This window comes from Thermobia domestica, chromosome 9 (assembly GCF_964235325.1).
Source record: "Thermobia domestica chromosome 9, izTheDome1.hap1.1, whole genome shotgun sequence".
Classification (NCBI taxonomy): Eukaryota; Metazoa; Arthropoda; class Insecta; order Zygentoma; family Lepismatidae; genus Thermobia; species Thermobia domestica.
The window spans coordinates 36,560,127-36,587,871 of NC_137462.1; the positions used below are offsets into that span (position 1 = coordinate 36,560,127).

The 27,745-nt window shown below is 35.7% G+C and overlaps 1 protein-coding gene across 1 annotated transcript; it reads right to left on the reverse strand.

Annotated features, from left to right (window-relative positions):
- Positions 1-415: 415 nt before the first annotated feature.
- LOC145693964 (uncharacterized) lies at positions 416-27,745 on the reverse strand. The gene is made up of 2 exons (XM_081770125.1): positions 27,388-27,745; positions 416-553 (listed from the first exon to the last, which is right to left on the reverse strand). The coding sequence occupies exons 1-2, from the start codon at positions 27,721-27,723 to the stop codon at positions 530-532; spliced, it is 360 nt and encodes a 119-aa protein (XP_081626251.1). The 5' UTR covers positions 27,724-27,745; the 3' UTR covers positions 416-529.

Sequence of the window (27,745 nt, forward strand, 5' to 3'; positions counted from 1 at the left end):
ACTTCCGGAATACTCAATACAGTAGATCTACTGATGTGCACGCACGTGGAATCTAATACTGTGTTTTCCATGGTTCCCACAAGTTGTCAGCAGGCCCGTATCCAGGGGGTCTAGGGGGGCCGTCCCCTCTAAATTTTTGCTTGCCCCCTAAAATTTTCAAGGTAGGCTTGCAAATAACTATAATATGGTGATGAACTATAATATGGTTGGATCGGCCCCCTTAACTTCAGCCGCACCCCCCTACATTTTTGGACTGGCTACCGGCCTGGTTGTCAGTACCATTCCTAACGTTAGTGCTACCAACTTGCATGCCGTATTCATTATGAGGAATAACTTCTTGTCATTCAACTGCCTTTCATATATTCGTATTCCTTATTTAAATTAAATAAGAACGGGAAATAGCAAGAGGTACATGATTATTTATTTATTTTGATCATTACAATTTCATATGACTTTTTAACAGAATTATATTGTGATTGTGATTATAGATGCCCACGATGATGATAAGTTCAAGAAAAAGTTGTTTCAGTCACTTGGTTAATTTTGTCCAGATCTGAAAATAAATAAATAAATAAATAATTGTTTATAATACACCCATTGACAATATATTTTATTCATCAAGTAACATATAGCCTAATTAACATCACAATGAAAAAGCATCTTCTTCTTTCATACTCCTGCTTTATACATTATTTGAATGAGAATGCAAATAAGTATAAAATTAGTAAATGCAACAATAGTAGCCATCATTACCTTCTTTTCATTTCTCAAATAGGGATGCGCACGAGACAAGATTTGTGGCTGTCTCGTCTCTAAAATGTGCTGTAAAAGTGATGTCTCGACACGAAAAATGAATATTTTTCCATTGGAAGAGCCGTGTCTTAACTCGAATTTTGTCAGGAAAATCCTGTCTCGACTCGTCTCGTGCGCATCCCTATCCTCAACTAAGAGCATTATTTTATTGCTGATTCAACTCTTATTGATTATACCTGCAGAATTCCATCCAAAATGTGTTACATGCCATTGCAAACGAGTTAGGCATTTATCATACCACTGTCGTTCGGCGGCTCCGTACATTCGGTGAGGTGAAAAATTTGGACCTGTAGGTTATACATGAATTCACACCGGCCAATAAGAATCGCATACGCTCAGTGGTAGAACGTTCGCCCCTGGTGCTTGGTGTCCCTGGTTCGATCCCAGCTTGCGCCAAGTGAACTTTGTGGTGAACAAATATGGTGAGCGTGGGTTTCCTAGGGGTTCTTCCGTTTCCTCCCACTTTCTTCATTCCACCATTCCATTCATTTGTCATCATCACTGTCTCCTTTAGTCTAACCGGCATAACCATGGGACGTAAAACTTAAAAATAGAGAAAAATCGTGTACGGAGAAATGTAGTTCTCTGAGTGTAACGAATAGCCAGGAAAGTTTCGTACATCGGATTACCACTTTTGATGAAAAATGTGTCTGCTACGGCTGTCTTAAACGGCCAGGACAGTGGTTTATCAAACTCAAATACAGTTTCCAGAACCCTTAGATAAGTTCACTATAAGGTTATTTATGTTCGGGTTGATTCAGCATGTCTTTCTCCGTCAAAGTGAAAGCATCATTGCAGATCGTTAAAGTCCTGATCACCATGAAATGCACAGCAACATTCCTTCCAAGTACACAGAAATTTCCAAAATACATGTTGTCATGTTGCATGAGAGTAAACGCTCAAATGTCGCCCAAAGGACGTTGTAGCCTCTCCATGAATTGCAATGTGAAACTTTTGTACAACCACCGTATTCCCCTGACATTTGTCCCACTTACTACCATCTCTTACGGTGTTTCGAGCACTTCTTGGAAGGAAAGATAATCGGGCCGTGCAACATGCATTGTTCACACTGTAGACTCCAGCCTTCTCTCGCCTTGGAATCTAATCGTTGGATGAGCAATGGATAAATGTGTGTTTGCAGATGAAGATCACACACACACTTTTGCCGTTGTAGTCTTTGATTAACCAGATATTGTAGTACTCATTTCCTTGGCCTTTCGAAATTACCTTTCCAAATATTTTATTATTGAAATAAATGGCACAAACCTACGCGTAATATGCTTTAAAAAGGACCATGAATACATGATATATAAATGTAAGGTTATTTATACATACATATATAATTCATATTTAAAAGATGTATCATTAAAATTGCATACTTTTTATATTTTGAACTTTTAATTTTCCTATTTTCATTTTTTTTTCTTCATACTTCGGCTCTCTTCAATAATAATACTCTAGAATTATAAGAACGCAATGGGTCTATTGCATCTTTTAACGTTTCACAGAATTGTTTCATGTACTTTCGCCTAATTTTAAAATATTTTTTAAATACAAAATCTGACTAAATTCAAATTGAAATTTGATTGCCAATGATACATCGGGAACGAAAGGTCTGGACGAGCAAATACTTCATATGCTTTCCAAACTAGTCAATCTTTACTCCAAAGAACCAAGATTGGTCAAAAACGAATGAGTTCTGTAGTTCTTAACACTCAAGCCTTTGCTTCATCTCTCCACTTCTTGTTATAAGCTTCGAATCATCGGACCAACTGCAGTGAGAGAAATCCGTTATCCGGACAGCAGAATATTGTACAAATATACGGATTCCATATGTTTACTACGGAAATCTATACCGATCATGTATTATCCATATGTTTCATACGTACTGCCCTTTTCCTACTTAGATGTTACATCATGCTGCTGCAGGATGTCTAACATCTAGCAGTCATTTGTATATTACATACGGCAGATATATGTTTCATACGTCCATCTGTATGTGAGATCCTTACCGCCAATATACAATTCTTTCTTTCCTACGGAAAGTACTCATAGATGGAACACTTATACGGAAAGTAAGCATAGATGGAACACTTATACGTAAAGTACTCATAGATGGAACACTTATACGGAAAGTACTCATAGATGGAACACTTATACGGAAAGTAAGCATAGATGGAACACTTATACGGAAAGTACTCATAGATGGAACACTTATACGGAAAGTAAGCATAGATGGAACACTTATACGGAAAGTAAGCATAGATGGAACACTTATACGGAAAGTACGCATGGATGGAACACTTATACGGAAAGTAAGCATAGATGAAACACATACGGAAAGTAAGCATAGATAGAACACTTATACAGATAAAGTACTCATAGATGGAACACTTATACGGAAAGTACTCATAGATGGAACACTTATACGGGAAGTAAGCATAGATGGAACACTTATACGGAAAGTACTCATAGATGGAACACTTATACGGAAAGTAAGCATAGATGGAACACTTATACGGAAAGTACGCATGGATGGAACACTTATACGGAAAGTAAGCATAGATAGAACACTTATACGGAAAGTAAGCATAGATGGAACACTTATACGGAAAGTATTATAAAACTTACGTTTTTAGTTATACGTTTGAGGCAGGATGTTACATAAGTTATAGTCGTACTTTAAGTCAAATCTACAGGATTTACGCATGTAAGCTACGTTTTTACGTACGCCACATATATATTTTGTTTTCTCTGTGTGACTTCTTGAACACATTGTACACAAACGTCTGATTAACGTAGCTAATTGTTTAATCAATAGACTCTAAATAAAGCTTCAATGTCACATAACAAAAGCTCTCTACTGACTTCTGTCCATAGCTAACTGAGTCCAGTTTCTGCTCTGTATTCCTATTTCTGTGAGATCCATCTTAGTATCGTCCTCTCTTCTGCGCCTATGTCATCTTTATATATATATTTCGATTAGGTTTAAAGTCAAAATTTTGAAATAGTTCCTACTTTCTTCTTTTCTAGGCCTGTCTACCTAAACATCCTAGACTTAATGTCCGAATCAATGTTAGGTAAACGGTACAAATTATGGAGTTCTTTGTTATGAAATTTCCGCCATTCTTCATTCCCATTCTTCTTGGGTCCAAATATTCGCCTCAGAATTTTATTCTCAAATATGATTTCACTTTCTCGTATTTTTAGTCTGTGTACTTCCCACAAAGTCAGCGATCCTGTATCGCAATCATGATTAAAGTTTTTAATACAGCTTAAGCTTTAAATCTAAATAACTTACATAAGAAAAATAAATATATTTCCTTACCTATATCACTTTATATCTGTAGGAATTTTTTGGTATTGTCACCGAAGCTTGGACTGCTGTTCGAGTTCATAATTCAACATATATATATCCAGATAAAACAATCAAAAAAAAATCAATTTTTCTGAAAAATCAAGGTCTTCGTTTCTTTTATTTTTTTTTTCTTTGAATCTGAGTAGAAGTAGGGCATCACATAAAAGCTACTTTATCGTATAAACTTCATGAAATAATAATAATAAAAAAATTATTTCGGGACGTAAAAACTAATAGAATTTTTGCTATTTACTTTTCTGAATTATTTCTTTGGATAATTACGTTCTTGATAAGACGTCCTCCTTTGGTATTTTTTTCTTTTATTATGTTTGATAAATTGAATTCTGCTCCTTTACTCCCTTGAACATTGATTAGATAGTGTTGTTTACTCTAGCTACATAGAGATGTACTTTTCTATTTCTTTTTTCTTAAATTAGTACAAACTTACTTTGTATTTTTCATAATACTTGTATTTTGTAAATTTTTAAAATGTTCAAATAGCTGAATCTATTCAAATACCTTGGCACAAATAGGTCAAAACATAGTAATGACAGAAGAAAAGTTTCATGTCACCACATTTTTACAAATGAAATAATAAAAATGATTTAATACAATGCAATTATTTAAAAAAAATAGGTTAAAAAATTGTGTAGTAGATAATTTTCCTCTATTTGTGGCCTCTTAAACTATGCGTCTATGTATATATATAAATCCACAAGATTTATACACAATATTCAGATCAAAATTTGCAATTTAGCTTGTGGATATATTGCAATAATTTTCGTGTAATACAAAACAAAAATGAGGAGTATTTTAGTGTTGTTACTAGTGATATTGGTAGCTGTTTCCGGCATCCCACAGGCACGAAACGATATTGAATTGGGAGACATAACTAAGGCCAAAACTAAGTTGATTGATCAAGACGTGAGAACCACTTGGGCTGCAATAGGACAGACGGTTGTACAAAATTTTCCGTCAACTGGTACATTTGACAAGGAAATAAGTGTCATTAGAGTTTTGGACAGGTACGCAACTGGCAGAGCTTACATAGTGGATGGAGGAATTGAACGGGACTACGTAAAGATCAAGTTCACCTGTTTCTTAGTTTGCCGACTTAATTTTGCTGTTCAGGTAAGTATAATTGAACATTTACTTTTGTTTTTTATGTATTAAAGTCGGAAAAATTTTCTTGTTAACATAGTGGATTGTCACTGGAGACTTAACATATTAAGAATGTTTGAGTACGGTACCTGCTCTGACTTTGTTTTTAGCCCTTTAAATTATTTGGGGAAATATTCATCTTTTGTCTTTAAAATGGATTGGAATGTTGAGTTTGCTTTTACTCATTTTCTAATGAGATTTATTTAAATTTCACATATTTTCTGCAATTAAATTATCTGATATATAATTAATAATATTTTATAAATCAAATTTTACTTAGGCCCTTTATGTAAAAACAAATGCATTATGACAAAGCAATGGACATTTAGCTAGACTTGAAAAATAAATCAGAAAAATCATACTGTTAAAATTTTAGTTCTTTTCACTTGAAGAAGAAATCAGTAAAATCAAGCCGTTAAAATTCTAGCTCATTTCACTTGAAGAAGAAATCAGGAAAATCAAACCGTTAACGATGCAATGCATGATCTTTTTTTTAATGTTCTGTGAAAAAAAAAAAAGTAGTTTTGCGAAAGGAAACAAAAATGAATAACGGAAGTACCGGTACGCTTAAAAGTGCCATCTATGCGGAAACTGTGATATAACTACTGGTTCAACATGCATTAGCAACTACATAGATAACGTTATATAGAAAAAAAAACAGATTATTTACCACTATGATCCATACCTGTCCCACTATGCATTGTAGGGTCAAAATTCTAGTTCATTTCACTTGTGAAAGAAATCCATAAAATCAAACCCTTAAAGTTCTAATTCATTTCACTTGAAGAAGAAATCAGTAAAATCACACCGTTAAAATTCTAGTTCATTTCAAAGGAAATATAGGAACACTCCTCCATATAAATCAAAGGGAAAGAAAAGATCACACAGGTAATCAATTCCCTTAAGGTAGTTGAGAAATGTATGAAGTATAAGATAACGAACTCCGAACTAGGAAACCTAAGATAATAACTAAGAAAAAAAAATGCATGACCGAAATTACAAGTAATGTGGTGTTAGGCTTGAATTTAGTAATGTAATCTAATCTTGAATTAAAATCTGGTGATTTCAAGGTTGACACAATTGCAACACACTAATAACAAAACCGAGGCCGCAGCCACAAAAGATATTGTCAGTGCTCAAAATAACATATTCAATTTGTGGTTATCGTATTCAAATAGATAGCTACATAGGGGAGGAGCCAGGGGTTCTCCGTGTGCACCTGATCCTTTGGGACATATATTTTTATATTACTTACGGTCCAAGGAAAATTTTGAGCCATGTTCCCGAAAAAGAAGATTGGCTTTACTATAAAATCGTGGACCTTTCTTTTCAAATTTTGTAGGTATTGTATGGAAAGCGTAGATCTTCACGTTGACGGTCCTAGAGATTCCACTAATTATCACAGGGCCATGAATAATACCTCACTGGAAAGCTTATTCTACATAGATTGCAACGAGGTAACAAATGTAGAGATTGTGCGTTATTTGTAGAAAAAGAAGAAGAAACCCCGTAAAAAATCGAAAAAAGACGTTTTCTGTACATCGTGGAATGCTGGCAACACTTGCTACCATCGTACGCAGACAAAATCACTCTAATGTATACGTTGGACATTGATGTCTACAATATTCGTAAATCAAATACATTGGTGTAACAGAAAGCGAGATAAAAATTCGATATTGGTCAGTACTGAGGTGTATAAGGTTTTTTAAGAGCTGGAAATGGTACTCGCTTTGATGACTCTGCTGAGCTCTCTATCTAACACTGGACCATAAAATGCATTTTGTTGTAAAGCTTGTTCAACACAGATTCCAGCGAGGTAACATTTGTACAGATTGTAGCCTAGTTGTAGAAGAAGAGAATATATATATAATAAATCGTGCGATACTGGCAACATTTGAAACTATCTTACGCAGACAATATCACATTAATGGATACATTATACATTTATATTAACAGTATCCAAAATTTATAGACATTGGTGCAATAGAAAGTAGGATAACAGCTGGATACCCGAAGGTACTGAAGACCGCTCTGTATGAGGTGTTTGGAGCTTCTCAAGCTGTTCGGCAAGCTTATGTACCAGCAACCTTTGACTTAGATGTATGATATGAGGTAATTTGGAACTCTCCTTTGAAATACAGAGTGCACATAATTCTTTTAGGTACCTTTCATTTAACATGTGCCAATTTTTGTGTTATAGAAACGAAAATGATTGGGTCATGTTTAGATGATGTGATACAAGCTGGCCTAAGGACATCTGGATCAATGAAAAGAGTGTTGAGTGTCAAGAACTACAGTAGAGCTATACATTGCTATAAAATAGTTCTCGAGACTTTGGAAAGATTGCTTCTCAAAACTTTTCAGTTTAATAAAAAAAGACTCGTATGTTGGAAGATTTGCAAGGTGAATTTAAGCAAGTAATTTTAGAACCCAATCATGACAGCATTAATTTGATCATGCAGAGTGAAAGAGTTGCCCACATTTGTAGAGAATACCAAGATTTCAGACAAGAAGTTGAAAAGGGATCACTTGAAAAAAAAAAACAGCTCAGGATTGGGTGTCATTTATGGATCATGTGTGGCTGGTTTTGCAACTTCATGAAACTGTTTTTTTTTTTTTTTTTTAATGACTTTTATCTGTATGCAGAGTGTAGGGGTGCGCTCGAGTCGAGACATGTCTTGAATCTCGACTCGACTCGACTCGAATTCGAGTCGAGATTCGAGTCGAGACACACTTTGTAAAATTCGAGACGAGTCGAGACAAACGTATTTCTCGACTCGAATTTTCGAGTCGAGACACGAGTCGAGTCGAGACGGCTCTTAAAAATCTCGACTCGACTCGAATGTCTCGAAAATCTTTCTATAATTTTTAATATTATTTTGAAGAAAGTATTCACTCAGAAACAGCCTTGAAACCAATTCCAGCTTTTATTCCTTCAGAAAGGTACAGAACGCATAAAATTAATAGTTAATCTTTAAAGATCAAGATTTAATTTTCAGCTCAATTCAGTTAATTAGAACTAATAGTTAATGTCGTTGTATTTGGTTGTACTGCAAATATAATGATAATAATAATAATAATTGATTATCTAGTTTGTATAAAATTATTATCCGTAGTCTAAATCTAGTTTGTATAAAACTATTGTGATAAAATGAACTTCATAAATTCTCTGAATGAGCAGTTGGTAGTCTATAGTAATTTAGCATAGTTATAATTATTGTGTTTTCGTTCCCATGAACGCAATAGGGTTACGTAACTTCTGGATTATTCGCTTGCCCAACTATTTTGAGGCTTTAATATGTTGCAGCATATCACGAGCTACGGATAATATATAATGTAACATTTGTTGTAAATCACATATTATGATACGAGACTATTTTACATAGTATATCTTATCTAACTAACTAACTAACTCTATGGCGTATGGAACCCGGAGGTTCAGTGCCGCGTTCACAAAAGCTCTCCACTGACTTCTATTCTTACCTAATTGGATCCAGTTTCTACTTTGTATTCCTATCTCTGCGAGATCCATCTTAATATTATCCTCCCATCTGCGCCTAGGTCTTCCTAATGGTCGTTTTCCTATGGGTCTACCAGTCAAGACTTTAAAAGCGTTTCTACTTTCTTCCATTCTAGCTACATGACCCGCCCACCTAAGCCTCCTAGACTTGACGACCCTAACAATGTTGGGTAAACCGTATAAACTATGTAGTTCCTCGTTATGAAGCTTCCGCCATTCCCCATTCTCGTTCCTCTTGGGTCCGAATATTCTTCTCAGAATCCTGTTCTCAAATACTTTCAGTCTATGTTCTTCCCTCAGAGTAAGCGACCATGTTTCGCAACCATACAGAACAACAGGCATGATTATCGTTTTATATATTTTAAGCTTCAAATTCCTCGACAGAATTCGCGACGACAAGAGATTTTGAACCGAATAGTAACACGAATTCCCTGCTTTTAGTCGACATTTAATTTCTTCGTGAATATGATTTTCATCTGTTAATATTGATCCTAAATATTTGAAAGTATTCACTTTATCAAAAGTATTATTTAATATTTTAACGCCTCCACAATTTGTCGTATTACGGTCCCGACGCACTTCCATGTATTTAGTTTTCTCTGCATTTACTTCTAAACCCATGTCCCTGCAAGCGTTTAATAAGATCTCTGCATTTATTTCTACTGTTCTCCTATCATCTCCTATTAAATTTACATCATCAGCATATGCCATAACCTGGTGAATGCCGTTCAACTCTAGGCCCTGGTTGCTATCTTTGATTTTCCTTATGGCGTATTCCAGCACAAAGTTAAATAATAATGGCGACAACGCATCTCCTTGTTTCAGGCCATTTTCGACGTGGAAGCTCGTGGTCAAAAATTTTCCTACCCGGACTTTACTTTGGGATTCACTTAAACATATCTTAATTAATCTAATTAGCTTTCTCGGTATTCCAAGCTCTGTAAGAACGTTGTATAATGTTTCTCTCCTAACCGAGTCGTAAGCCTTTCTAAAATCAATAAATAGTTGATGTACCGGGTATTGTATTCCCACTTCTTTTCGAGTATTTGGCGAATGGTAAATATTTGGTCGATAGTTGATCGATTTCGTCTAAATCCGCACTGATAATCTCCAATAATTTCATCTGCGTATGGGGTTAATCTTGCTAACAGAATATTTGAAAGGATTTTATAGGATATTGACAGAAGAGAAATGCCTCGATAATTATTACAGTCAGTTTTGTCGCCTTTCTTGTGAATTGGAACAATGATTGACTCTTTCCACTCTTGTGGCAATTCTTCCTTGTTCCAGATAAGGAGAATGAGTTTGTGTATCTTGTTCCACAATTTTTCGCCTCCAGCTAAAATTAACTCAGCCGGAATTTCATCTACACCCGGAGATTTGTGTTTCTTTAATTTCTTTATAGCGGCTTCCACTTCTATTCGATTGGGTTCTGGAATATACGGTTCTGCGGTGTGTATCTCCTTTTCTCCACGCACATTAGTTTTTGGCTGCGTGTTCAGCAAATCGTCAAAGAAATCTTTCCATCTATTTAAGAGGCTATCCGTATCAGTGAGAACTGTTCCGTCAGATTTCTTTAATATATAAGCACGAGGTTGATAGCCTTTCTTAAATTCGCTGATCCCCTTATACATGTCCCGAACATTTTTATTTTTACTATTATCTTCAAGTTCCTTAATTTTAGCTTTCAAAAAATCCCGTTTCTTTGTTCTAAAAGTTTTGGAAGTTTCCCGCCTGATATCTGCGAAATTTTGTGTAGTTATTTCATTCGGATTTTGTAGCCACCGTAATTTTGCTTGTTTTCTCTTCTCTACTAGTTTAATGCATTCTTGGTCGAACCATGGTTTGTTCCTACGTATTTCCGCGTGTCCCAATTTTTCTATTGCTGAACTTCTAATGCTATCTCTAATTTCAATCCAAGTATCCTCAACACTAGTGCACTCCGAGCCTTCTAAAACCGAGAATCTATTCGAAACTTCAATCTGGTATTCCTCTCTTACCTGGCTCTCTTCTAATTTCTTTAAATTAAATCTCTCCGTTTTCGGACATTGAGTATTACATTTATTCAACGATAATCTCTCCCGTATTATCGCTGCTACCAGGTAGTGATCAGTGTCACAATCAGCCCCTCTAAACGACCGGACGTCAATTATGCTAGATTGTCTTCTTCTATCTACTAAAACGTGATCAATTTGATTATGTGTTTTTCCGTCTGGTGATGTCCAAGTGTATTTATGAACGTCGCGATGTGGGAATTTTGTACTCTTCACGATTAGGTTTTTGGATGTTGCAAAGTTCACGAGTCTAACACCGTTGTCATTACTTTCCTTATGCAAACTTTCGTTCCCTATAATCGGTTTGAAAATATCCTCTCGTCCTACCTTCGCATTGAAATCCCCTAATAGAATCTTCATATGGTATCGCGGGAGTTGGTCAAATATCCGTTCCACTTCTTCGTAAAAACTATCTTTTATATCGTCACCCTTATCTTCAGTTGGAGCACGTACATTTAAAACAACAATATCACACCACCGTCCCTTAAGGGTAATAAAAGAAAGTCTGTCAGTAACAAATTCAACCCGTTTAATTGCTGGTAATATTCGTTTGTGAACGAAAAACCCTGTTCTTAATTGGTGATTTTTATTTCCTTCCCCGTAAAAGAACGTAAAATTTCCGGAATTCTCAGATCCATTTCCTTCCCACCTAACTTCCTGAACTCCTACTAAGTCCATCCTGTATTTCTCTAACTCACTCGTTACAGATTTTAACGCGCCTGCCCTATAAAGACTTCTAATATTCCATGTTCCAAATCTCATGTTCATTTTCTTTTGCTGATGTCGTGCCAAGTTATCAGTCCTTGTCCGAGGCTTTTGTGAATGTTTCTGAACAAGTACCTTTTTTCACAGGATGAGGGTGTTAGCCTTACCCAAACCCCCAAGCTGGAGGACCACTCCTAATCGTCTGTCCGCGACTGCTTATTCAGTATATTCGCAGCTAACCTCTATATCTAGAGGCCTTCTCCTCGATCCGCAACCTGAGGACGCGCCATGCCGTGGTGACAGGAACCCATGTTACACGGGTCTGTGTGCGACCTGGGGACCAGACGAGTGGACCGAGAGTTCCCAAAATTTGGTCACGGGAACCTTAGTCCAGGCCCCAGATCAAGACGAAGCGTTTTTTTTTTTAATTTCGAACCAGGGGGGTCTCGGAGGGGACGTTTACTGGGACCGACCTGGGGACCAGACAAGTTGACCGAGAGTTACCAAATTTTGGTCACGGATACCTTGGTCCAGGTCCCAGTCTAAGGCGAAGCGTTTTTGTCAAAATTGGAACCAGGGGGTCTCAGGGGGGCGTTTAGCGAGACATGTAGTAAAAGTAATCCAAATTGATCGACATTAATGTCAAATCCATAGTTTTCACGGTCGCTGAGATCAATGGTGACACTTCCATCAGCGATGACTTGCAAATTCAGCTACTACTGTATGCGGACCGGGTGTTAGCGGGTGAGGAATACCGAGACATGTATAAATAGCCCATATTGATTGATACTAGTGTCAAATCCATAGTTTTCGCGGTCACTGAAATGAATGGTGATACTTCCACAGGTGTTGACTTCCAAATACAGCCCCCATGCGAAGAATGGGTATATTAAGCTAGTATTACAATAAATGGACTGCTTGGATGCCAAGAACTAGTACAGATAAGTACCATTCACTTCTATGAATAGGTATTTTTTTAAAGGATTTTTGTAAACACTAAGTTATAAAACAATGAACTACATACAGTAGTTATGGTTTTGGTTCCCAACATAAAAGAAATATGGATTGTTCATGAGATATTGAACTTCAACTTTCACTCCTGGAAAATTTAAATTTTGGAGTTAGGCCACTTGGCATCAAAGCAGTTCACTGTAAGATAAATACATTCCGCACATTAGTAACATAGTTGTTCAGGGGCCTTCGATTTCCATCCTCTCAAATGAAAGCTGAACGATTGCTTGATACATGCTGACTATATAGGAGAAATAGTGTATTAAGTTTTCGAGCTTTGGTGCGTATCCGTATTTACACTCTGATATAACTTTAAGTTCACACTCAAATCGAGCTAATTGTTTAATGCATTTCGAAAGCTTTTGTTTTTATGCAGCTCATTAAGGAAAATCTATTTTATAATCGTAACATTTATGTACTAAGAAACTATGTGGACTCGACCTAGCCACGTGGCCGCTGTGACTCAGTGGCACAGCTCTCACCCTTGGTGTGTGAGGACTGATTCTGTGTGTGTGTGTGTGTGTGTGTGTGTGTGTGTGTGTGTGTGTGTGTGTGTGTGTGAACTCCGCGGCTAGTGTACGCGTCTTTGCCGTGGAAGACTCGGGTTCAATTCCCGGCGCGTGGTACCATTATGGAGAATAAATATTTGATAAAGTCACGTAGATGCGCTTAAACCTATTCTATCCGTCCTTATAACTTTTCTGGTCTCATAAATTTCTCAGGAGAATACGTACAACATATGTCCAAATTCCATATATACTCTTTCTAAACTAGTGAGTAAACTCATTAAGAACACCAACTGATATCAATAAACAGGAAAGAAAACAATACGTTATACTTCTATCATTTGGTACACATCTCTATGAAGCAGAGCTTGTTTCTTTTCGAAATAGCTCCTTCGTGTCACAGCTGTGGTTAGTTTTGTTTTGTGTTAGGATGAAAGAGAGAAATGCAACATTTGCTTCGCTGTGAAGTTATATATATTATTAAGATGAGCGGTGATAAGCGAGGTTTAACAAAGAGTGCCTTTCGGATGCACAATTTAACGGGTAGTTGCAGTTCGTGTTGAGAATCTAACCAAAGCTATGTAAGACATGTTATGACAAATCCAAAAGGTGTGTTGTATCGGTACAGTACCAGTTTTTCACGTTTTTCAAAATGTTCCAAAACCCAAAGAATAATCTTTAATTTCTGATATTTTAGTCGTCACAAATTACAATTTTATAATGTAGTCAATGTTTATAATTACTGGGCAGTTGGGCGTTTAAACTAATAACATCATAATAAAGTCAAAACCATAATTTTGAGTTGAATTGATTCTGACTTTAACGTCCCGTTCAGCAGCGAGGCTATGTGAGACGTGGACCTACTGATTAAAGTGGAATCCGAACCACATGAACTCCCACCGGGAATCTAGCCCAGGTTTCCCACGCCAAAGGCAAGTATGCTAACCGTTAGCCACGAAGGAGCTCCACCATAATTTTAGTGGGCGATAAGAAATATCTCGCCAGTGCTTTTACAATAAATAAAATTTTATAAGTATTAAAGAATAGTGGTAAGAGATTTTATAATAGCTCTTTTATTTATGAGATATGAGTATTTTGAAAAAAAAACTAAAGAATAGGTTGGCAGAGCCACAAAAGACTCGTAAAATAAACTTTCTTATAAATACATACGCACCTTACTCACCTTTTATAATTGCCATGCTTACGTTCTCCATAAAAACAGAAATTCTCTTTTAGTGATACTTTACACAAGATCATGAAGTGGGTTCAAATTTAATTAAAGGCAAAATACAATACAATAATCCACAAATATTGCCTCAAGTGAGTTTAAACATTTCTAAACACTAGTGCGTAACCGGGCTCTGCCGTTGCGATCGATTTACAGATCTTGAGACGAAAGTAAGAAGGGACTTACGCACACAGTAAGTAAAAACAATTAATATGCCTGTAACTTTCCCCCAAATGGGTGTATCTTAAAACTAACCTCACCATTATTTTTCTAATTAAATTCTAGCCCGAAATTATGTATCATATTACCCTATTCCCATTTTGAAAACTTGACCTTAATTCAAAATGGCGGATTTCAAGATGGCTGCCATCAAGGTCATATCTACCATACGACTTCCCCCCAGGACTTATATGTATCCACATGGTTTTTCTTCACTTTTCTTCATTAACGCTCCGTTTACAAAGGGTAGTAAGGGACTTCTGTAGTAATCTCTAATAACCACATCACAACTCTTAAAAGTTATTAAAAAAATAGAAAACATGCACCATGGCAAAAATTTGTCATCACAAGTAATGATGCATACATGCCTTCTATCAGCAAAAAAAGTTTAAATGAAATTGGAGCCGGACATTGGAGTGATGTTCCTTGTGGGATGTGATTAAACGTGACGTCAGAACACATCGCCCTCCTTCCCGGAATTTACGGGAATTAGGTGACCTGAGTGAGCACATGTGGTGCCAGCTCTCTCCAGCGACCTATCAAGGATCATTGCTTGTATGCCAAGACGTGTCGCCGTTTTTATCCATGCCAAAAGTCGACATACTGACAATTAGGTAGGTAGTCATGATGGTCTGGCTGATGTGTGCGTATATTTTAACTCGTACATTTTGTCTCGACTCGAATTTCGAGACGTCTCGACTCGAATTCGAGTCGAGTCGAGACAGAGACTGTCGAGTCGAGACACGAGTCGAGACAGAAACATATTTTCGAGTCGAGACACGAGTCGAGACAACATTTTCTCGAGACGAGTCGAGACAGGCTTAAATCTCGACTCGACTCGACTCGAATGCATCCCTAGCAGAGTGTTTACATTTAATGCCATATTTGTTCTTTAGCTACTCTGCTCAAAACTATGCCCGATATACTACCATGTTTTCAGTTATGATGACATCGAACACACTCACCCAGGTGCAAAGGAACTGTTAGAAATAGATGCTTTCAGTGTTGCGAGGAGTATGGTTTCAGGGTGTAGAACAGATATACATAAAACCATGGAAGAAACATTCATGAAGCATGTAAAATCAAGAGGAGGTGCTGGTGGTAGTGGATTAGGGTTGACCGCAATCACAAGGAACTATGTTGCATGCCAAAGATGGATACTGACAACACATATGAGTTCGGAAATGTTAGGAGCAACTTTATATATGGCTGGTATCAAAAGTAGAAAAGAAAATATTCATAAAGACCTAGGAAGATCAGCATTTGAAAGAGCACAAAAAAGTATTGTGAGTAATGGAAGTTTTTGAAGATTACATGAACTCCTTTGATATTACAGAAGATCGGTTATATGCAATATCTTCAGGTGTTTCTGTGTTTCCAAAAATTGAGGAAGATATTCCTCAAGCTGAAAAGCTACGAAAAGATGCCACAGATATTTTTGTGGAAGAGCGACTGAAAAAGAATGAGAAATTTTTTGACAGCATCAACAAACTCAACTTGAAAATTATGGCAGACATGCAAATTAGTATTAAGGTGGCAACAAGTACAAAGTTATAGAATACAAACATTAAGGAAATCTTCTATCTCAGCTACTACTGAAGGCACAAGAAAAAGACATAAACATAGATTTGAAACAGCTTATGGCATATTCTTTGTCACCAACACCATTCAGCATCGGTACTACTAATGGATTTCTTGCCAAGACCAACAAAGCCAAGCCGTTTTTGTACTTTGCAAAAGATGTTTGTGATGAGGCTTTTTCCCCTGATCCAATAATATTGACTGTCGAAGATGGTAATGCATACTTTCACATTTTGAAAGAAATTCCACCAACTTTCAAGGACATAGCTTTGAAGATTTTCCATATGACTTCTAAACAAGGTGATGTCATCTTCAGTACTGATATGTACAGCAAGATATCAGTAAAAGCTTTGAAGAGAAAACGAAGGAGAGTTGCAGAAAAGTTGATTGTGTCAGGCCCGAAATCCAAGATACGTAAAGACTGAAAATTGTTTTTGAAAAATGAAGAAAATAAACAACAGTTAGTAAATGTTCTGCATGATATTTAGTCAACAGAGAAAGAAGTAAAGGATTTGATTGGAACTCGCAATTTTATATCAGTAACGAATGGTAAAACATTTAATCTCTCTGTTTCCAAAGAACCCATATTGATACCAGAACTGATATCAAACCAAGAAGAAACAGATTCGAGAGTTATTATTAATTGCATGTATGCTGCTCAAATGGGCTACGAGGAAGTGAAAGTTAAAAGTCCTGATATTGACATTTTTTGGATATTGCATGCTCATGCAAGTAACATCAGATGTAAGATATTGTTTCAATCAGAATATGGTAACAAGAAAAGGTTATTTAATGTTACTAAACTCTCAGAGGATTATGGTGCTGAGAAGTGTCCTGATTTGCTTGGGATTGATCCCTTTACTGGGTGCCTTTAACGAATGCCTTCAAATGAAAAGGAAAGATCAAACCTTTGAAAATGTTGCTCACTCAGAAGCATCAACCTTATCTTGCAACTTTCCAAACATTTGAAGCTCCATAGACTGTAGATGAAACACTCTTAGAGAAATTTACATACGCCCTTTATAGATCTACAAAATGCTCCTCAATTGATGAACTTAGGCTGCTTATAATAAAGAACAAATGTCAAGACAAAGACCTCACTTTCTCAATGGAAGCAAAAGTTGACTTCTCCATGTTACTGCCCTCAAAGACCTGTATAATTGAACACATAAGAAGATCCAACTATCATACCCGGATTTAGACATTGGCCAACACAAGACTTCAAGAAATCCCAAACCCTTGGGTATGTCATGGCTGGAATAAAAATGGGGAACCAGTTTGGTGTGCTCTCAATAACATTCCTCCTCCAGTTTTAACAGATGTATTGAAAGATTTTGACTGTGAAGAGTCAGTGGAAGAATGTGATGGAACAGGAGAAAATCCCAATGTACTTTTTACTGATAATATATTGCTGGAACTTCTCAGTGATGAAAGTGATAGTGATTGTTACAGTGATGATAGTATTGACGAATAACTTTGCACAAGTGCCCACAATTTGATTTGTGTCCATTTCTTGCATACCAGATAAAATTTGGGTTCAGGATTTTAACGGTGTATATATTTTAATCTAAAAAATCGTAAGACTTCTACAATGTACGAAATTTAAACCATGAGAGAATTGAGTATTAAAAGTTTAGTTGGAACTTCTATGTTAAAAAAACTTTTGATGGAAGATTTACTACAAGAAGTGATTGGGCCATTGCTTCCACTGCGAGTATATTTTTTGCACTGCGAAACCTTTTTCAGTTATGAAAGTGGCGTTTCGTGAATGACTTTGCAGAAGTGTCCTTAATTTGATTTGTCTATTTGTTTGTACAGTCTATTTGTCTATTTGTTTTGTCTTCTGCGGGAGCATATACAAAGTACAACTATGTTGCATCTTACTCCTATAAAAAAAATTAAACTAACATGAACTATAAGAGTTGGTATGCCCAGGAATTGTAAAAAAAATATTTTTCTCCTCGATGCCAATTGCGATCCTTCCTGATTGCACGAAGGAACTAATATTTTCAGAATTGTTATTGGAGGATATCAAATGTAGTAACGAACATTCATATTCGTAGTGAAGGGGAAGAATATTGAGGGGTAAGGCGAGTGGCTTTGTAAGTCTAATAAAAATGGCCCGAAAGAAATTAGAGGTTCCGATTTTTTTCCCACATTGTATTTTGCCGATTTTTATGATGGTTGCATATGTTTGATATATCTATCTAGGGCACATGCAGGAATTCTTTCGTTGATGTGCAGCAAGTGCAAGGGTTGCCAGCTGCCCATGAATTTTCGAATTTTCAGACTTTTTAAAAAAAATATGTTTCTTCTTCTTCTTCTTCTAGGAATGAAGCATGAGAAGTGAAACTATTACCCTGTTGGAATTTGTGTTCCATAAGCTTTTCAACGATGCGATATTTATGGGGTGAAAAGTCTATCAAAGTGAAGGTTAACTATTTTCTTGATTTTGCTGTCAGGCGTACATAGGTTCTACGAAAGAACGGCTATTCTTTAGATTTGTTTTCTTGGGAACATGGCTATAAATTTTCTTTAGGCAAGACTTTAAAAAATATGGTCTGATAGGATCAGGGGAGGGGAGCACATGGGGCATCCTTGGCTCCCCTACTAACACGTTAGTGAAGTTACCCAAGATCAATTCCGAACATGAAAAGCCACGCCTTTGTGCAGGGGTGTCCAATGGTATTATCAGAATGTAAGTGAGATTCGTTTCAACAAAAATAACATTGTAGCATACGACTTCAATAGACTTAAATAAATCCACACAACATTCGTGAGCAATAAAATAAAAGTATATACAATGCAGTAATGAAAGCTATTTAATAATATAATTTTCACTAAAGAAATAAAATTAAAATTAATGATTTTCGGAATAATTTTTAAACAACTTGTTCGAAAACTTTAATTGAAAAATACATATTGGTAATCGTATATTCTTCAAGAATTCAGAAAACTATTGCCTACAAATTATTTCACTCATATAAAAATAGCTCAATCACAACCCAAGTAGCACACTGACGTACGCTGTACGTATTATTAAGGGATAATTTGTAGAAATGACGTCGTGTAAGATATTCTGACGTTATTTGTAAGCACCGAATATAGCAGAAGAATTACGTTAACCATGAGACAAAAAATGAACGTACACTGTACGGACCATAATAGTGATAAAAGTGACGTCAAAAGTGGGACCAAAAATAAATGTACAGTGTACGGACCCTAATAGTGACAAAAATGACGTTCAAAAGTGGGACCAAAAATAAACGTACACTGTACGAACCATAATAGTGACAGAAGTGATGTCGTAAGAGGAACCAAATTAAATAATGGAACACGCATGCGCCAAGGTCCAGCTTGGCGCCCGGCATTGGAACGGTCATGTTTGTTTGATGTTGTGTGTTTTTGTTGTCATTGAATTCTTATGAAAAGTTACTGTATTTATTTTAATTTGAAGAAACATTTATGCTGTAGTTGAAGAAGACGCACCTATAGGAGACATTAATCCGATTGCAGTTATTAATGTGGGATGGTTAACGTCGCGAAAATCGGAAGCTTTCTGGCCACCTTACAAATTGTCATCGAAATACGAATTACTATACAAAACGGTGAACCTCCAAATGAAGACATAACTAAATGAACATAATATGACGTCCAGATGACATGATATTTGCTGACATCATGACGTACCATATGACGTTATTTCATGACCTTCAGAATACGTGATAAATGACGTCCGGTACTACCTGGGAAATGATACATACCGCCGCTGGAAGACAGAGTAGCACCAACAACAGCTTTAATTTCGAAACATGTTCACTGCAATAGCAGGGCAAACTTGGGAATATATTTAAAATAGAATAAATGAAAAAAAATGTTCGTGGTTAATATCTACGAACATTCTCACATCCTTCTAAATGCTAGAAAATAATAACTCTAATTATTTCACTTACCGAGTAGGCATGATATGATCTTAATTGATACGTTTCGCAGTTTGAAACAAAATCGTTGCCAGTCACAGGTCCAAACGTGATTAAAATAGAACACACTGAAAATGTTTCGTGGCTAATACCTAGGAATATTTTACATACTTCTAGATTCTATAAAATTTTAACTCATTTCCATGTTAGGCATAAGAGCGGCGCCAATAACAGATCAAAATTAGGAAACTGCTTCAAGTAGAACGAATGGAAATTTTTTCTTGGGATATTCCTCCAAATTTAAGAAATGATACGAGAATACCTTATTTCTCGTTTCAATTTGTTTCATGGGAACACTATTTATAAGTCTAAATACTCGTCGTAAACGAAAGTCAGTACTCATTCAATGCAAAACTTGGATCACATTCCGTAACAGTTCGCGTAAATGCAACGCAAAATTTGAATTTAGTTTGCGGTAATCGGTATAGACATATTACCTAAATAGTTGAGCTTTAGCCTTTTTTCTTAAGAGATGTAATAAGAAAAAACAGGATTTTGGGTGACGCAGCTAATTATGAGACACTAACTGATATTTGATTGAAAGTTATCCTAATTATGCAGATACGAACTGTAATGGTTTCTAATAAGTTCCTGTTTGAGAACAGAACGATCTTTGGCACTAAATGAAGAAACTCTTGCGTAAAAGTTGCGGGTGGCCACATTCGATATTAATTGTGAATAACCTCATTAATGTGTACCCATTATTCGACCACAATAACCGCAGATTGAGTATTTAGTTTTGAGCATTGATAACATTTCTGTGGCTGGGTCCGCGACTTTATGTTGAACTTACACGATTTTAATTCATTACCACTTATGCCAATAAATATGTTTTCTTTATTTAATACATATTATATTAGCTGCGGCCTTGTACTTTTGCTAGTGAACACGATTATGATCCTCGGGTTCATTATAATTGGACACCACTGTTCTAGTTCATTCTAAAATAGCATAACTTATTTTAAAAATTATTTTCTTTTGCAGATATACTCAGCAGAATAATCTGAAAAGCAGTTCCATGCCACAGTATCATTGAGAATAATGAAAACCATTCAGGAGTAGGCGCAGTTGTAAGATCATATATCTTGTAATATACAAAAAAAAAACCTATTTTATTTATTTCAAACTGTAATACCTCTTCATAAATAAATATTAACTTTAATTATATATCGTATTATTTGCTTTTAAACGAAACAATCCTGAAACTATTAAGAATAAATATATATATATAATGTGGTCCATAAGTCGCTTGACACTAGCAGTTATTCAGTTCTGAATTGACGACAGTAGTAGTAGCTGAATGACGAATCGATAATACGTTGTGGGGATAAGAGATGGCGCTGTAAACACTAAGTATTGGGGAGCTTTGCTCTCATTTTTTATTCAATTTTTACTATTTACAATTATTTACTTTGGACAATTTCGTTATTTATTACAATCTTCACATACTGTTTTTCATTTTCAATATGTTCATGCGCCGCTTATCCTTCGTTATTACATTAATTCAAACATGCAAAATCGGCCATCTTGGTTCGTACCATTTTAGTACATATTTATATTTCAAACTTTTATAATTAAAACAAATACAGTGACGTAGTCCACAGGACTCTAAGACCGGGACTTACTCTATAAATCTTCTGTAAGGGAGGTAACTGAGACTGAAAAACTGATAAATGATTTTACAAAGGATTTAAACGTTGTTACATATGTAATTAAGTAAGTTTACAATGAAGAGAAGTTATCAAAGGATGAATGTGTGTTTGTACCAGAGATGTGCGTCTACACGTAAAAAACGATAGTTTACGTTTACGTGTCAACTATGCGTAGACAATGTAAAGAACATAACTATGTAGAATATGTCAACAACACATAATTTAATATGGCGTCGTGGACAGTAAAGGAGCTTTCTTTTGTCGTTACCTTGCGAAATTGCGTACAAAATAAAATGCCTAGACCAGCGAATAGTAACTTTCGAATACTTAGTTTCGTCTTGAGGAAGGAAAATGAAAAATATTATGCATTTCGCAAAATATGCAAGAAAAAATTGGCAAATAGAGCAGCTTCAAGACTGAAAACCCACAGGTGAGAATTAGTTTTGTAAGTTTCATTATAAAAGCAGTGCTCGAATGGAAAATCTAAGGAAGTGGTATGTGCAGAGCAGAGTAAACGTACAGATTAGATAATTCCCTCTACTTTTTGTATGTTAGTCGTTTCCCTAATCTTTCGCTGAACCGAAGCAAAACAACTGAATGAGGAAATATGAACAAACGAGCAACGAAATTCTTCCTTACATTTGATAGTGGTTGTCTACATAGTCTACACGGGAAAAGGTGCAATGTAGATTACGTATAGATTACAGTAGACAATCGCGTAGACGTAAAATTATAGTTTACGGCACATCATTGGTTTGTACTTCAAAAGTAGTGGTTACATGACAACAATAAACAAATACTGTTATTTGTACAACATTTAAAAGAAGGTATTACTTCTGAATTTGATACAATAAATATAAAGGTGAAGCTAGAAAAGTATTGATTAAAGATTTGCAGGAAAAATGATATAGCAACCAGTTATACTTACGTTAGTAAAGTTGGCCAGTAAAGCCGTTTAGCTATAATAAATTATCAACCAAAAGCATTAGTGATGTAGTATGTTCATCTGTGCTTAAAAGATATAATGTTTAGATTCGAAATGATGAACAACACTTTGGACACTTAGTTTAGGTAACTTAACTTCCTAACTTAGTGTTACGATACAACTTGTGATAATTTCATAGTTTTGTAATTGATAAATAATTCATTTCAAGTGTATTTTTATCTACTAACTTATGGTCCACCCTGTATATAAATTAATTTTATGCATCTACAAACTAAATATAGAAATAATTCATAAACAAAATAACTTTATGTTCTATAAGAACAATTTTAGACATTATTAAGAAGAGGAAGAGAAACTGGTTGGGACATAGGCTAAGAAGAAACAGTATCATGAGGAACGTGCTAGAGGGTATGGTGGCAGGAAAGAGAGGGAGGTGGCAAATGAGACTACAGTTAATAGATGATATCAAAACAGAGAAATCGTACGTGAAAATGAAGAGGTTAGCGGAAGACCGTGGAACATGTAAACTTCTCAGTTGCACGAAGTGACCTGCCAATAATGGCAGAATACCTATGATGATGATTATGACTATACATAAATTTGTATGAAACAAAATTGAACAGGAAACTTACATCTTTTAATATTTAATTTAATAAATGTAGCATTTCATTCTTTCCTATTCTGATCTACACTCTGTGACACTTTGGCTGTGCCAGAAAACATGTCTATACAAAAAACATTTTGAACAATCCTCGTATAATTCCATCATTAAAGTTTCTAATGATATAATTAAATCATTTCTAAAGTGACTTCGTTCTTTTCCACTCTCATCAGAAGAGTGTGGATTAAACTCTTCGGAAGGTTCCCAATGGGTCCAAAACAAACAGCGTTTCAAAGTGAATTTTAAAGTGTTTTAATTATTATAAAACTACAACAGAAGCACAGAAAGTTATAATTAATCGTATCCCAATTAATCAATACGCTTAAAACAGTGAGAAGTGAATAAATGTTAATTTCTCTGTTAATAGCATAATACCTCACCCTTCTTCTCCACTGTTGTGTACTGTGCAGTTGGCGGGAGATGAAGCAGTAAAGGAGGGAAGAGAACAGTGACAGTGCAAAACTTGGATTAACACCAAAAAGATGTAGTTGAATATTGATGCGCCGTCAATTGGCGCTCTGCTCCATGCAATTTAGTTGTCTTCGTTATTGTAAAAAGTGCATTGAAAATAAGTTGTTAATAATGACCACTTATATATAATTAGCCTGCAAAAAAGCAATCTCTACCAAAAACATACTAGTAGTGACGGAAGGAAAACATAGTTTGATATACACAGTTTCGTCATCATGGTGCCTACTGGAATACCTTCTTCATTCAACAATTCAGTGGAAGCTGTTTCTTCTAAAATGCAAACAAGATCAGTGTAGCTCAATACTAGTGCTTTAATAGGATTAATATTTGTGATATACGTTCATATACAGTGTCAGGAAATAAATCGCTCATTAGCGACGCGAACTCGTAAATAACGGGGCTAATCTTAAAATAAGAAGTGAAAAATAAATCAATTAATTAAAGCATGAAATAATCGAAGTATTTTGATGTATTAGTGTTATTGTAATTGTGTATAATTTGTGGTAAGTTGCGTGCCATATTTTAAATATATATTTAATAAATGTTTACCAATATTACATCTTTTGCAGCTCCCCAAAGTAACAATTGCAATGTAGAATATCTAGTTAACAAATGGTTATTTTGTTGCTGTGTTTAGCGTTGTATAGGTACAAGGTATTAACTTTACGGTTACAAGCTTGTACTTGCACAAAAAGGTGTTCCTAGCGTTATTAGTGACTATAGTTTCGCTACTTCCAGCGACCCATAGCTTATGGACCGTAAAAGCATAATAATAAACAACCCTAAACAGTCTTTAACCGTTCGTCTACAACAGGATCGAACCCAGGACAGTTACAATTTCTCATCTATCATATCTCTTATTCCCTCAGCTATCCTGTCTACTATCTAATTTCTTCATTTCGGAACATTCTTCAGTCTACACCTCCTTTCTCCTACTGTTCCCATCACTCTTTCACACCATCACATTTCGATTTTTTCCATCCTCCGTTTTTCCTCTTCTCTTAGAGTCCATGTCTCACATCCATATAAAGCCGCAATCAATACATATGTTTACATTAGCCTTTTCTTCAGTTCTATGTCCATGTCTTGGGATAGAAGCTTTAGTTTTGCTTCGAATGCTTTCTTCGCTTGAGCTATTCTGGTTGTCTACGCCTACTATTGCTTGTAATTTTACTTTCTAAGTGACAGAATTTCTGCACCTCTTCCTTCAAGTGACTTCCGTTTTAGGTTTTCATTATATTCACTGTTCCTTTTCCTGACATTTATAAGTTACGTTTTGATCTTGTTGATCTTCACGTTGAATTTGCTGCTAAATATTAGTTACATTCCGTTTAGACTTTACATTCCGTGAAAACTAAATAAGATGAATAATGTGATTCTTTTAATTATTTTTAGGTTTGCGTACGAGACAGGAGTTCGGATTGTCCCGTCTCGGAAAGATGTCGTGAAAGTAATATCTCGTGTCATAGAAGTGTATCTATTTCTACTGAAAGAACCGTGTTTCGCATCATACCTCGTTACGAGAGTTCTGTCTCGTCTGTTATTTTGAGCAACTCTATCAGATATTTACTATGATAGAAAACAACCAAAAAAGTATTTTCTTGTAATATTAAAAACTTCAAAATTACACACCAGTGCCCAATCTAAATCTTTGTTCGCCGGCTTATCTCTATACTTTTGGCACTTGAGAAGAAAGACACTTGAAATTGTTTACATGAGAAACATCAATTTTTCTTTCTCTTTCCTGTAGTTAGATAACTTGGGTGTTTTCCAGAGAAAATTTACTATGAAAAGGAGCATTACTTAACTAACTCTATGGCTTATGGATCCCGAAGATTCGATGCACATTCACTAAAGCTCTCCATTTACATCTGTCCTTTGCCAACTGGATCTACTTTGCATTCCTATTTCTGCGAGATCCTTCTTAATATTGTCCTCTCATCTGCATCTAGGTCTTCCTAATGGTGGTTCCCCGATTGGATTTCCAGTTAAAATTTTGAAAGCGTTCCTATTTTCTTTCGTTCTGGCTATATGACCTGCCCACCTGAGTCTCCTAAACTTGATCACTATATTTCTTATCGATATTGAATACTTGCTCATTTTTTTTCTTTAACCATTTAATTTAAACGGGGAATAGTGTTTCTCTTTCGCTTGTTATGGACTGAAATTTGAATAGTTTAATTTTACTGTTTTATTCTTGAAGTGTAGTTAAGTGAGTTTTACTTTGCAAAAATCAAATGTTATGAAATATAGGATAATTTTAATTTTTAATAATCACATTTAATTTTAATAACATTAAATTTACATATTACAGTGTAAATCAGTATCATTACGAGTGTGGCCCAAAAGTAGGTATACAGTGCCGTTGATCAAGTCACTGCTTTTTATATAATTTCTTATTGTTATCCACCAGGTAAACTTAGTTTCTTTATTAGTTGTTCTTAATGTCTTTTTACTTATATCTTGAGCTCGGAACAGCAAATAAACCTATAAGCTAGAATGTTATATTTGATCAATGCATTGGTGTATACCTATTTTTGGACCACCCTGTAGTATTTATATCACTTGGGGTTTTAAGACTTTGTAGTATTTATTACAATTAACATACAATTACAAATATGATAATACATCAAATGAAAGAGCAACTCAAACAGTTTTTGCTACAAGTGTTCAATGTGAACACTATTCGTCACACGACCCACATCGGGTCGATAAGCGAGTTCTTCGGAAACCTTGATCAGTGTGTCTGGGGTAATTGTTACAACAACTGCTTCTATTCTCTTTCTTAAATCGGGTAAGTCAACTAGTAGCGGTGACACATACACATGATCCTCTATAAATACCTAAAGGTAAAAGTCGCGTGGCGTCAGATCTCGTGAACGTGGAGGCCATGCGAAAAAAGGTCTTAAACTTTCCGCCGGGGTATGGCACAAAACACATTCAATTTAAATACGGGAGTCTCATTGCAACTGTACCATCTCGTGGGGATTTGCTGACCTCCAGACGCGAACACCGGCTGAGTGTCCACATCGCCACTCAGGTGAAATGTCGATTCATTACTGAAGACGACACGATCCAGAAAATCTGCATCGTAATGCAGTAACTACTCGTCATCTTTGCTACTAGCGCTTTCTAAACGGCAGAGAGAGGAAACAGTGCATGCGCATGCGTGCGTACAAAACTGTTTTACAGTTGTTCTTTCATTTCATGTATTATTTATAATTGTAATAAAGACTACTCCGATATTCATTTTGAAACACCCTGTATAATCCAAATTCATTTTTGAAGCACAACTGACATTTGACTAAACTTGAGTAAGAAATATGTGAAACCAACTTACAAATATTCCAGTTCACTTTACGGAAAGTAGAAAAATAGTTCCGCATGTGAAATCAAAGGACTGGAAAAGAAACAAAGATGACGAACAGCAAGAAATTCAACATTAGCAGCATTAAAGAACACTATATTTTAAAAAGAAACACAAATTAATCCATATAATCATGAATAAGTGCAGAACCCACCTGAACAGTCCAATCTAAACTGCTAGCAATCCCACTGTGAAATACAATTTGAACAAATTTGTAACCAACCCCTCCGTGTGATATGACAAAGGAACCACGTACGTGGTCAATAAGTATCATGGCGTCAATTTCATTCTTGAAATCACCTTCAGCAGGATACCGCACAGAAAGGGACGATCCAAGTAAACTCCAACCTGACTTCACTTCTTGAGTAATTGTTGCATTTCCTGAGGGATTACCGTATTTATAGCTATGATCTCTTTTTGCAGGTGTTTCTAACGATAGAACTGTATTGATAATCGCTAACAACATCAAAAATACAATTGTGATTCTCATTTTCTCTTTTCAATTAAAGTGT